Here is a 12,567-nt window from a genome sequence, read left to right as displayed (position 1 = left end):
GGTTTCGCCGCCGGCACTGCCGGGGGTTTATCCGCCGGCTTAGCCGGTGGTTTATCCGCCGGCTCAGCCGGCGGTTTCTCCGCCGGCATTGCCGGCGGTTTCTCCGCCGGAATTCCCGGCAGTTTCTCCGCCGGCATTGCCGGCGGTTTCTCCGCCGGCATTGCCGGCGGTTTCTCCGCCGGAATTCCCGGCGGTTTCGCTGCCAGCGTCGCCGTCGGCTTCTCCGCCTTCGGCTTCTCCGCCAGCACCACCGTCGGCGTCACCGTCCTGTCCTTGGCGGCGCCGGACGCCGGACGCCGCTCGTCGAAGTACTTGGAGATCTTGGCAGCGGGCCCTTCGTGGCGAGACGCGCCGGTATTGGCCGCGCCGGCGCCGCCATCGGCCGCCCTCTTCCTGTCCGGCAACCTGGCGGCACCGCTCGGTCGATGGGAGATGACGCCAGAGGTGACCGGCGCTTCTCGCTTGGGGACTTTGACGGTGACAGCGGCGCCGGGGGACCGCACGTGGCTCCCAAGAGTCGGAGCGGCGGTCTGGAACGGGGCGCCGTCGCTCGGCGCAGCGACCGGGCTGACCCCCCTCTCCTCCTTCTTGACCTTTGCCTCCTCCTTCTTGACCTTTGCCGCCTCTTCCTTGATCCCTTCCACCTCCTCCTACATCCACCACCTCCTCGCTGTCGCCCCTCTTCCCCTCCCCCTTCTCCTCCCGCTTGGCCACGAGGCTCTGGGAGTGCCTCAACTCGTCCAGCTCAAAGTCGTAGAGCTGCGTGTTCAGATCGTCGTCGTCGTCGTCCAGGTACTGCGAGAAGTCCAAGCCGTCGTCCAGCTCGTTGTCCGGGTCCAAGGAGCGCCGGTCCAGCGGCTCCAGCGGCTCCAGCGGCTCCAGCGGCTCGCTCTTCACCGCCGGTGCCATTCCTCTGCCGTCGCGCTGGTGGCCGAGCGGCGGCGTACGACCGCCCTCGCCGGGCCGGCGCCCGCCTCGTCGCTCCTCCGCGGCCGCCGACGTCACCTTCTCGCCGGCTCGTTTGCCGTCTCGCCGGCTGCCGAGCACCTCCGTGCAGGCGTCCTCGCCTGTCGAGTCGGTGTCGGTGATGAGGATGATGTCGTCGCACTCTCTCTCCGCGCCGGTGCCTCCGCGGGGAAGGAACTTGTTCTGGGTGAGGGGGACGTCGTCGCCGTCGCCGTCGTCGTCGTCATCGCCGCCCTCCGAGCCGATCATCTCGATGTCGTAGCTGTCGCCACCGTCCCAGGCTGCGCCCGGCGGCGCCGGTGGCGCGCGCTCCACGGCTCTCCGCTCGCCGGCGGCCGGCACGGAGGCGCCGGCGCCGCCCGTCCGTCGCGTCCCCGCCTCCTCCCCATCTTCGTCGGCCCCTTCGCGCCATGCGCCGGTGCGGCCCGGGACTTGGGGCGGCCCCAAACCGCCGGCGCCGAGCGCGTCGGCTCCCGCCGCCCTGTCCGTTTCATCGGTCGACTTCCCCGAGAACCACGGCTTCAGGTTGGGCAGCTTCCTCTCCTGCTGCTGCTGCTGGCGCCGCTGCAGCTTGGCGGAGCTCGGGCGCGGCGCGAGCAGCATCTCGGTGCGCTGGGCCCGGTGAACTCGCAGCTTCGCCACGACGTCGGTGAGACAGCCGAGCAGGCGGTCGCGACGCTCCAGGCACAGGGGCCACGCTCCGGCGCCGGCTCCGGCGCCGGAACCGCCGGCGACGCGCATGCACATGTTGATGTCGTCCAGGAACGGCTGGCAGGCGGCGCGCAGTCCCAGGCGACAGCCGTCGCGCAGCAGCGTGCGCACCAGCTGGAGGCAGGCCCGGCGAGCCGCGTCGACGCTTGCCGACGCCGACGCCGGCCGCCCCGGCGGCGCCGCCGGCGGCGCCGCCGCCACCGCCATCGCCGCGGCGGAGACGAAGGCGCGGAGCCAACGGCCCGAACTGCACCACACCAGGTGCATGTAGCCGCGCTTGTAGTGCAGCTGCACGACGGCCGCGAGCGTCAGCAGGAAGAGGGCGGCCAAGGGGTCGTCGTCGGGGTCGTCGTGGAGACGACGCCACGGCGACGGGGCGGGCGGCATCGTCGCCGCGGAAGACGCCTGCGTCGCCTTCTCCAGCAGGTAGTGCATCACCTCGCTCACGTAGCCCATGCCGAACTCGTTGAGGTCCATGACGGAGCGGGCGAACGGCAGCAGCCACAGGAACGTGGAGTGGTGGCGGCGCAGCGAGCGGCCCTCCTCGGTGGCCAGCACGTGCCGCAGCGAGGCCATGTCCGACAGCACCGAGTCGTCGCCGGGAGGAGGAGCAACGGGGGAGGAACGTGCCGGCGGTGGCGCCGCCGGCGTGAAGGGGTTCAGGCGCTGCGGGTCAAGAGGTGAAACGCTCACGGGCAAGCGCGCACAGGAGGAGAGCAACAGTGGGCCTGACTAACTAGAATATAAAGATAGTTTAGTTGAGATTTATTCATAGTGACTTCCTTACCTTTCCTATGCAGGAGAATGTAATTGGTTTCCACGAATCCGGCCATTCAGCGAGTAAAGGAGATACACGTTAAGGGCTTAATTCGTCCCAATAGAATCGAAAAGTAACCCTACACTACAATACACACTACACTACTTCACACTACACTAATATACGCCACTACACACTACACTATATTATACACTACTACTATACACTACACTACACACTGCTGGCATTAACGAATTGAATGAATGGGGTTAGACACCGCTGAGCTGCTGTGTAGTTTTTTACACGCTTTTATTTAACTCACTCGGTCTGTTTATTGCTGTTGTCGTATCCTCAAATCTTGTAACTCCATTTTAGCCTACTTCCCAATGGGGTATCGACTGCAAACTTGGAATACTTATGTCATACTGATGACAATACTATATTCTATCATTAAAATTAAATCTAAAAAGTATTTTTAAACATTCTTTTTTATATGTTATGTTTTGGCTTGGGTCTAATTGTCCACGCTCAACTGACGTTGGCTGTAAATCAACACGGTCCCTTACGTTATGGCAAGCTTATGAGTACGGGACATTTCATTAAAGTGTTTTTAAAAAAAAAGTTTTTTTCAATATTACTTATTTCAGAAGCTGTCGCAAATGATGGCAGCTCAACCAAATGACTTATCATCACCATCATCATCATCACGTGGACATTCATATGAGCAGACACAACTCATTGCACACAAAGTGAACCCCAATATCTCGCTGATCTCGTCAAAGAGCGTAAACCGTGATCACGTTAACTCGCAGCAGCGGCTTCGGGCTGACCCCGAACAAAGACGGTGGCCACCGCATCGCGCGCTTGCTGAATACGCCCGCTTCTGCGGCCGTCTGGAACGCTCTTCCCTCCGATATTAGGGTGCTATGCTGCACTTTGAAATCATCATCTAGATAAGCAAACTAATTTCTTGAGAACTGCTTTTAGTGTTTAGTTTGTTGTCCTTCCCCCGAAACCTCTGATGAGCACAGTTGGTTACGAATGGTGCAAAAGCCGTTCAACATACATATTTTCCCGCGCGCCGCTGTGGTTGCAGAAAATGTCGGCTCCGTCTGCAGGCGCATAATGGAGAGCTCCGGCGCGCGCCGATGACGCGGGCTGCGCTGTGTGGAGATCTCTGGCCACGTGGTGTCCGCGCTTCCCGCCAATTGGTGGCGGACCCTCAAAAATGGCGCCAACTTCAAAACTTTTGGCGCGAAGCGCCTTCTGGCGGGATCCCTCCAGCCGCGCTCCCTCCTCCAACCCCGCAGCCGTCCCTCCGCCCGCTGGAACGGAGATTTCCGCCAAAATCGCAGCGGCGGCGAGCAGCAACTCCGCCAGGCGGGAGTGTGCGTCCTGTAGGCTGGTGTCGGAGGCAAGCGGAGCATCGGCCATCGCCGCGAAGTGCTGCATCGGCGGCAACTCCTCGTCCTCTCCTCCCGAGGTTGGTGTCTCCGGTACGCCGTCGTCTCCCCGATCTTGCTCGTGGGTACGGGTAGTCTTCCTTGTGTCCATTCTTCTTGAAGACAGGTTTACTTCTGACGCCAGTTGTAAAGTAGTAACTCGGCGGGAGACGACTTCACGGGTAGCACACTCTTTTATTTCACCAACTTATAGTTACACGGGTGACTAACACCCACTTAGTTACACGGGTGACTAACACCCACTCAGCTACACGGGTGACTAACACCCACTTAGCTACTCGGGTGACTAACACCCACTCAGCTACACGGGTGACTAACACCCACTTAGCTACTCGGGTGACTAACACCCACTCAGCTACATTGACACGGGCTCTTACGCCCCGTAGCCTTCCGGAACACACCCGGCCGGGGTGTCCGTCTCGGCTCTGGGTACCACCGTCCCGACCCACACGGGCGTCGGACTACGGGTCCCCCAGTCTCGGCTCCGAGCCACACAGGGCCCCGGTCCTGACAAGGACGGCGGGACTAGGGGTCTCGGGCCACTACCTCCTCCACTCCGTCTTCGGTCTTCAACTGGTTAACAACAACCTCGAGTGCTCTCGCGCGTCCCCCTTTATGCACCTCCTGCGGACGTCGCTGAGAGCACCCATCCTATTTGACCAATCACTGCGCGCTGGCTACGATCCTCTTTTCCCACCTTGTGTCAGCGCGCCTCACCACCGGCGCGCGCGTCCATACCACGCCCACATCGCGTGCCCAACCCCGCGCCCCGTGATCCATCACTGTCGGCGCACGTCAACACCACCACTACATCACCCCCTACCACATAGCTCGCAGCCGACCCGGCTGCTATAAAAATATACAACACCCCCTCCCCACCATGTGTGCCCCGTAACACAACAACAACAACATAACAACACAACACAACACGAACACAGCAATCCGCAAAAATCAGCAAATGCCACACCAACAGCAAGAACAATATGTACAATCCGGCGAGTGGCAACAATAAATGTGTATGCAGAAAGAAAAAAAAAGTTGTATTTTTATTATTATTATTATTTTTTCTTTTCTCTCCGACTCGTGCAGCGTCCCAATCTTTCCGAGCGTCTCTTGAACGGGACATTACCCCGGCAGAGGGGGAACACGGCGGCGAGGTCGGGTTTGAAGAAAAAAAAAAATCTTTTTTTCATGAAAAGTGTTGTGTCCTAGCCCGAGTCCGCCTTGGCGGTCCGTCGTACGGCACCAGACGCGGTTGACCGTCCGGTGGTGCCGGCAGTTCAGGAAGGCATGGGCCAGGCATCGGGGCTCCGCGCGTGCCGCGGGGTTCCGGTTCCCGACGGTCAACAGCCGTCAGGTCCGAGACACCTGGGGGTGGGTCAGGTGGAGACACGTGAGGATCAGCCTGCGAACCATCCCTCCCCGAGTCGACGGTCACATCACACGCTCGGTCGTTACGGCACAAAACGGGGTCACGCGGCGCCGCGTAGGGTTTCAGTCGGGAGGGGTGCACGTACCAACGGCGTTTTCCCCATTTAATCTGTATACTCTGGGGTCGTGCAACCCGCACAATTTCCACCGGTCCCCTCCATGGTCTCAACAATTTGGGGGATGTAGCTAACGGTGCATGTGGACAATGCAGCCAGGCCTTATCGCCTGGTTCCCAATCGTGTGTATGCACCCTCCGTCCATGCAATCGCTCGTTCGCGATCTGCCGAGACCGCGAATTCAATCTCGCAACCTCTCGCGCTTCAGCCAATTTGGCGATATTAAACTTGATATGGTCTGCCAATTTAGATTTTGCACGCGGCTGGGAAATCCCCAGTTGGACGTCCATGGCCGGATCGGCCTCCCGCCCATACATAAGAAAAAATGGAGAAAACCCCGTCGCCGCATGAGGGGCCATTCGATAGGCCGCTAGTACCCCCGGTACCTGTAAGTCCCAATCCACCTGGTCGTCGCAGACCTGTTGGCACAGCATAGACGTAATCGTCCTGTTCAGACGTTCAACCATACCGTCAGTCTGCGGGTGGTACGGGGAGGTACGTACTTTCTTTGTACCCAACAGGTCGCACACCTCGCGCAACAAAACGCTCGAAAAATGTTTCCCTTGGTCCGTCAGCAAGCGATCGGGGGCGCCTTTGTCCAAAACATAACCTTGGACAAAGGCGTCCGCCACTGCCGCAGCCGACTGGTTGACGAGTGGCCATGCCATGGGCCAGCGGGTGAAGTACTCTACGCCAACCAGCAGGAACTTATTTCCCCGAGGTGTAGCGGGAAAGGGCCCCAAGATGTCTAACGCGACCAATTCGTTTGTGCGCGAAACCTGAATGGATTGCAGCGGTGGATTAGCCGCTATTGGTGGCGGTTTTCTTTGGGCGCACCCTACACATCCCTTAAGAATGTTCGCCACGTCGTTGCCCATCCCCGGCCAATAGTAGTCTCGCTGAATGAGGGCGAGCGTTTTGTGAAACCCCAGATGCATGAGTCGTTCATGAGCAGCCAGGACGACCCTACCCCGCATAGCAAACGGCACCACGAGCGCGTGACGCCGGGACATGTTGTCCCACTTCATCAAGAGGCCCTGTCTGCACACCCAGGAACCGACCCGCGTTTCCCCTCCCTCGGGATCGTCAACCTTCCGACGTAGCGTGAGTAGGGAGCTGTCGGCCATTTGCAGACGGCCCCACTCGATGAGAGGCAACGCTAACAGCGAGTCCCTCCCCGTGGGAGCGTCGACCCCCGTAGTATCCGTGGCGGCGAGCACAACTTCCGCGGGGACAGCGACAGAGGGTTTACACCACGCCGATCCTAACAGACATGCGCATTCCGTACGCGGCGGCAACCGCGACAATGCATCCGCATTCGAGTGGCGCAATCCCTTGCGGTAAATCGTCGTGAATTGGTAGTCCTGAAGGACCTCCAACCATCGGGACAATTGGCCGGATGGCTGCGCCACCCGCATAGCGTATTGGAGAGCCGCATGGTCCGTGCGAACCGTAAAATGACGGCCGTAAAGATACGGCCTGAATTGCTGTATAAAAAACACAATCGCCAGCAATTCACGACGTGTCACGCAGTAGCGTTGTTCCGCGGGGGACAGAACCCTGCTACCGTAGGCGACCACCCATTCGACCCCCCCGACCACCTGTGAGAGCACTCCCCCGATACCCGTGTTACTGGCATCCGTGTCGAGCACAAACGGTTGCGTGAAATCGGGGTAACACAAGGGGGGAGCCTGCACCAAGGCGTCACGAAGGGAGCAGAACGCGGCCTCCTCTTCCGGCCCCCAGTGAAACCGCACCCCTTTAGCCGTCAAAGCGTGCAGGGGCCTGGCTATGGTGGCAAACTGCTTGACAAAACGACGGTAATAGGAGGAGAATCCTATGAAGCTGCGGACTTCAGTGACAGAGGTTGGCGTTGGCCATGAGCTGACGCAGTGCGTCTTAGCAGGGTCTGTCGAGATCCCTGAACGACTAACGATATAGCCCAAATACCTGACCGATTCCCGAAGCAGAAAACATTTAGCCGGTTTAAATTTAAGCTTAGCGGAACGCATCCTGAGGAACACCGCTCTCAGTCGCTGGAGGTGCTCCTCAAAAGTCCGGCTGAAAACGATGATATCATCGAGGTAAATCAAACAGGTGTCCCATTGGAGGCCTGACAAAACCAATTCCATGAGCCTCTGGAACGTGGAGGGAGCGGAATGTAAGCCCATGGACAATCGGTTGAATTCAAATAGGCCTCCCGGTGTCCGGAAAGCGGTTTTTGGTTTCGATTCGTCATCGAGGGGCAATTGCCAAAATCCCGAAAGCAAATCGAGCGTCGAAAAAAACTGTGCTCCCGCCAAGGCATCCAGCGACTCATCCATCCTGGGGAGCGGATACGCATCGGCCATTGAGATTTTGTTTAGGCGGCGGAAATCGACACAGAACCGCAAGGACCCGTCCTGTTTTTTAACCAGGACGATAGGAGCACCCCACGGACTGGAAGAGGGCGAAATGATGTCGGCCGCCAACATGTCATTAACCGCCGACTGCACATGCTCCTTCTCGGCTGGACTGAACCGGAAGGGATTCTGTCGAATAGGGGCCGCATCCCCAGTAACTATGTGGTGGCGCAACAGGTCTGTGCAGCCAATATCGTACTTGTGCCTGCTAAACACGTCAGCGAACTCGAGTAGCAAGCCCCTCAATGCACCCAACTGCACACTGGACAAGTTACTGGACCCGGCACACAACGAGTCCAACCACTCTGTCCCCTCCTCACTTTGAGGATGCGTATCGAATCGGCGTGAGCAACGAGCTGTTCCTCGACGGGTAGCGGCGCGGCGCGAGCCAGCACCGTTCCCTGCGTAATCACGGCCGGCCGCGACCCCGTATTCAGGACCATAACGAACGGCTCACTGTCCCCCCTCACCATGGTCTGGGCCACCGCTAAGTCGAGGCCCCCTTTAGCTCTGTTAGACGGCCCCAGCAGAACTCCCTGTGCCCCCGCATCTACCCCGAGGGGTTTTCTCAACCGAAGGGGTACCAACATTTGCGATCCCGGGGGCACCCGTACAGTCTGGGTTGCCAGCGCCTGCACCGTCGCACAAACCGTGCGTATCTTAGTAGGACTCGTCAAAAACGCAACCCGCCGTCCCGATGGAAGCTCAATGCAGGCCTGATCTATGAGAATTTTGATGGGCATTTTAGACAAAGTCCATGCCTAGTAAACAAAGAACGGCCAGCGATGATGATACAAAAATAGGACCCGCCAATTTTATATCGCCAATACAAATAGTCGCCCGAATCTGGCCGATGATTCCCAAGGATCCCCCGTTCGCCGCGTAAAATGGTACGTCCACCGGCAGAAGGGGTCGACATTGGACGGGAAGAATGTTATAAATAAGGTCCGAAATGATAGTGGCCGACGCACCCGTGTCCACAAGCACCCGGACCTCAACCCCGTCAATAAACCCCGTTACCACGGACGACCCGGCCGACGCAGCCAATGTCCTGTGGGCCAATTCGGACCATTCGACTGCTTTCGGGCCATGTACGGACCCCTCTCGCCGAACCGAACCCCCGGTGTCCATACGCGGTCCCCCCACCGCTAAGCGGCGACCCGAACGTGCCGTGTATGTGGACCGAACGTGTGAGGTGCCGCGACTTGCCGGGTTCAGCTGGGATGTCTTGTGGCCCTGGTCGTCGTCCGGACGTGGTCCCGTGTTGCGCTGACGCGGGGCCCGGCACCCGGACGCGACGTGGCCCCGAAGGCCGCAGTTGTAGCAGACGACGAGGGACGTCGTAGGTTTCGGTTGCTCCAGCTTGCGGGATGAACGTGTGGGCGAACGACCTCCCGTTCTCCACTCCCCCGGTCTCGAAACGGCGAAGGCCTCCTCCCGAGCCACAGCAGGCTGAGGTCCGATGACCGTGGCGGCCGGTGCCCCGTTCCCCGCCGATGCGCAGACGACCGTCGGCTTGCGCTTGAGGACTTCGTAAGCGTGAATACTTGTGGCAATCCCCAGGAAGCAGATGTCCATTTCGTCCGCCGTATTGATGGGAACTCCCAAGTCGTGAGCCAACGCCAGCAGCTGCTCCGTCACCATGGCGTCCTTCCCCTCCTTGCCCATGCGGGGAAAAGCTGAGTCCGCCAGGGCGAGCAGCGCCGTGCGATAGGCGAGCGTTGTTTCTCCAACCACCTTTGGCCGATCGTAGAAATGGTGGTGACAGGTCGAGGGTGGCCCGAACACCTTAGCCATCAGGTGTAGCGCGGCCTGGAGCGTTGAGCGGGACGACCTCGGGGCAGATGTGAAGGCTGCAAGCGCGTCGTCGTCGAGCATCGCTGGCAGCGCGCGCAGGGCAGTGGTGTCGGACCACCCCGACATTTCTTGATGTGCGAGGAACCTTCGCTGGAAGGCTCCCCAGTCGCCCCCGTCTGCCTTGAACGCCGATAGCGCGGGCAATCGTTGCTGGAGGACTCGGTCGTCGTCGTCGGAACGATTTTCCCGCGCGCCGCTGTGGTTGCAGAAAATGTCGTCTCCGTCTGCAGGCGCATAATGGAGAGCTCCTGCGCGCGCCGATGACGCGGGCTGCGCTGTGTGGAGATCTCTGGCCACGTGGTGTCCGCGCTTCCCGCCAATTGGTGGCGGACCCTCAAAAATGGCGCCAACTTCAAAACTTTTGGCGCGAAGCGCCTTCTGGCGGGATCCCTCCAGCCGCGCTCCCTCCTCCAACCCCGCAGCCGTCCCTCCGCCCGCTGGAACGGAGATTTCCGCCAAAATCGCAGCGGCGGCGAGCAGCAACTCCGCCAGGCGGGAGTGTGCGTCCTGTAGGCTGGTGTCGGAGGCAAGCGGAGCATCGGCCATCGCCGCGAAGTGCTGCATCGGCGGCAACTCCTCGTCCTCTCCTCCCGAGGTTGGTGTCTCCGGTACGCCGTCGTCTCCCCGATCTTGCTCGTGGGTACGGGTAGTCTTCCTTGTGTCCATTCTTCTTGAAGACAGGTTTACTTCTGACGCCAGTTGTAAAGTAGTAACTCGGCGGGAGACGACTTCACGGGTAGCACACTCTTTTATTTCACCAACTTATAGTTACACGGGTGACTAACACCCACTTAGTTACACGGGTGACTAACACCCACTCAGCTACTCGAGTGACTAACACCCACTCAGCTACACGGGTGACTAACACCCACTTAGCTACTCGGGTGACTAACACCCACTCAGCTACACGGGTGACTAACACCCACTTAGCTACTCGGGTGACTAACACCCACTCAGCTACATTGACACGGGCTCTTACGCCCCGTAGCCTTCCGGAACACACCCGGCCGGGGTGTCCGTCTCGGCTCTGGGTACCACCGTCCCGACCCACACGGGCGTCGGACTACGGGTCCCCCAGTCTCGGCTCCGAGCCACACAGGGCCCCGGTCCTGACAAGGACGGCGGGACTAGGGGTCTCGGGCCACTACCTCCTCCACTCCGTCTTCGGTCTTCAACTGGTTAACAACAACCTCGAGTGCTCTCGCGCGTCCCCCTTTATGCACCTCCTGCGGACGTCGCTGAGAGCACCCATCCTATTTGACCAATCACTGCGCGCTGGCTACGATCCTCTTTTCCCACCTTGTGTCAGCGCGCCTTACCACCGGCGCGCGCGTCCATACCACGCCCACATCGCGTGCCCAACCCCGCGCCCCGTGATCCATCACTGTCGGCGCACGTCAACACCACCACTACACATACACACGACACTACACACACTGCACTATACACTACACCACCATACTAAATTGACAACTCATTTCTTTAGAACTGCTTTTTTCTGTAGAGTTGTATTGCCCTTCCCCCCCACACCTCCGATAAGCCACGGTTGGCTGCGTACGGTGTGAATAAAAAGGTTCAGAGCACGTTGCGTACGCACGCAGACACACGTACCTTTGTGCGGAACATGATGTCGGACTGGTAAACAATCTGACTGCACGACAACCCGTCGTCATCGCCCGGGTTGTGTTTTATCTTTCTTTGGCTAAGGGGGGGAGGGGGGGAGACGAACAACAGAAATCCATAATACAGTTTTTTGGGCTAGATCTCGTAAATATATATAAGTGACGCGATCAAAGCCAAGGAAAAAAAAAACCTGCATTATGGATGATATTGGTCGCGAAAGTCTACGCGTTAAATTGAACAACGGAATATTAATCGACGACGACGACGTGAACACTCGACACGGGGACCTCGTGAACACGGAGCAATCACTGAGCGTTGTTGCGCACAATGTAGGAGACAACGTTCAATGGCAGCTCAGTGGAATTCTGCACAGCAAAGTAACATCATTAGCGAGATGCAGCATCTGCAACATGAGGTCGCCCTCGTCACACGAGCACATAAAGTGGAACCATAGAACACACAAACTCCACTCACTCACTCTGTAGAACAGGGGTAGAACACACAAACTCCACTCACTCTGTAGAACAGGGCTAGAACACACAAACTCCACTCACTCACTCTGTAGAACAGGGGTAGATCACACAAACTCCACTCACTCACTCTGTAGAACAGGGGTAGAACACACAAACTCCACTCACTCTGTAGAACAGGGGTAGAACACGCAAACTCCACTCACTCACTCTGTAGAACAGGGGTAGAACACACAAACTCCAATCACTCACTCTGCAAAACAGGGGTAGAACACACAAATTCCACTCACTCACTCTGTAGAACAGGGGTAGAACACACAAACTCCACTCACTCACTCTGTAGAACAGGGGTAGAACACACAAACTCCACTCACTCACTCTGCAGAACAGGGGTAGAACACACAAACTCCACTCACTCTCTCTGCAGAACAGGAGTAGAACACACAAACTCCACTCACTCTGTATAACAGGGGTAGAACACACAAACTCCACTCACTCACTCTGCAGAACAGGGGTAGAACACACAAACTCCACTCACTCTCTCTGTAGAACAGGAGTAGAACACACAAACTCCACTCACTCTGTATAACAGGGGTAGAACACACAAACTCCACTCACTCACTCTGTAGAACAGGGGTAGAACACACAAACTCCACTCACTCTCTCTGCAGAACAGGAGTAGAACACACAAACTCCACTCACTCTGTATAACAGGGGTAGAACACACAAACTCCACTCACTCTGTATAACAGGGGTAGAACACACAAACTC

The 12,567-nt window shown here is 58.3% G+C and overlaps 1 protein-coding gene across 3 annotated transcripts in view; it reads right to left on the bottom strand.

The window, feature by feature from the left end:
• Window positions 1-48: 48 nt before the first annotated feature.
• LOC133361098 (uncharacterized) overlaps window positions 49-12,567 on the bottom strand; it is a 39,717-nt gene continuing 27,198 nt past the window's right edge. For all 3 annotated transcript variants that reach the window (XM_061579922.1, XM_061579921.1, XM_061579920.1), the window contains 2 exons: window positions 11,315-11,405; window positions 49-2,343 (listed from right to left, as the gene is read on the bottom strand). In XM_061579922.1, coding sequence (XP_061435906.1) covers window positions 64-2,343; window positions 11,315-11,405 — 2,371 coding nt within the window. In that variant the 3' untranslated portion in view covers window positions 49-63. The remainder of the gene's footprint in view (window positions 2,344-11,314; window positions 11,406-12,567) is intronic.

The sequence above is a fragment of the Lethenteron reissneri genome, chromosome 71 (assembly GCF_015708825.2).
Source record: "Lethenteron reissneri isolate LAM-NWPU_2019-01 chromosome 71, ASM1570882v1, whole genome shotgun sequence".
Classification (NCBI taxonomy): Eukaryota; Metazoa; Chordata; class Hyperoartia; order Petromyzontiformes; family Petromyzontidae; genus Lethenteron; species Lethenteron reissneri.
The sequence above is the reverse complement of the archived record's forward strand: the minus strand, read 5'-3'. Positions and strand labels throughout refer to the sequence as shown.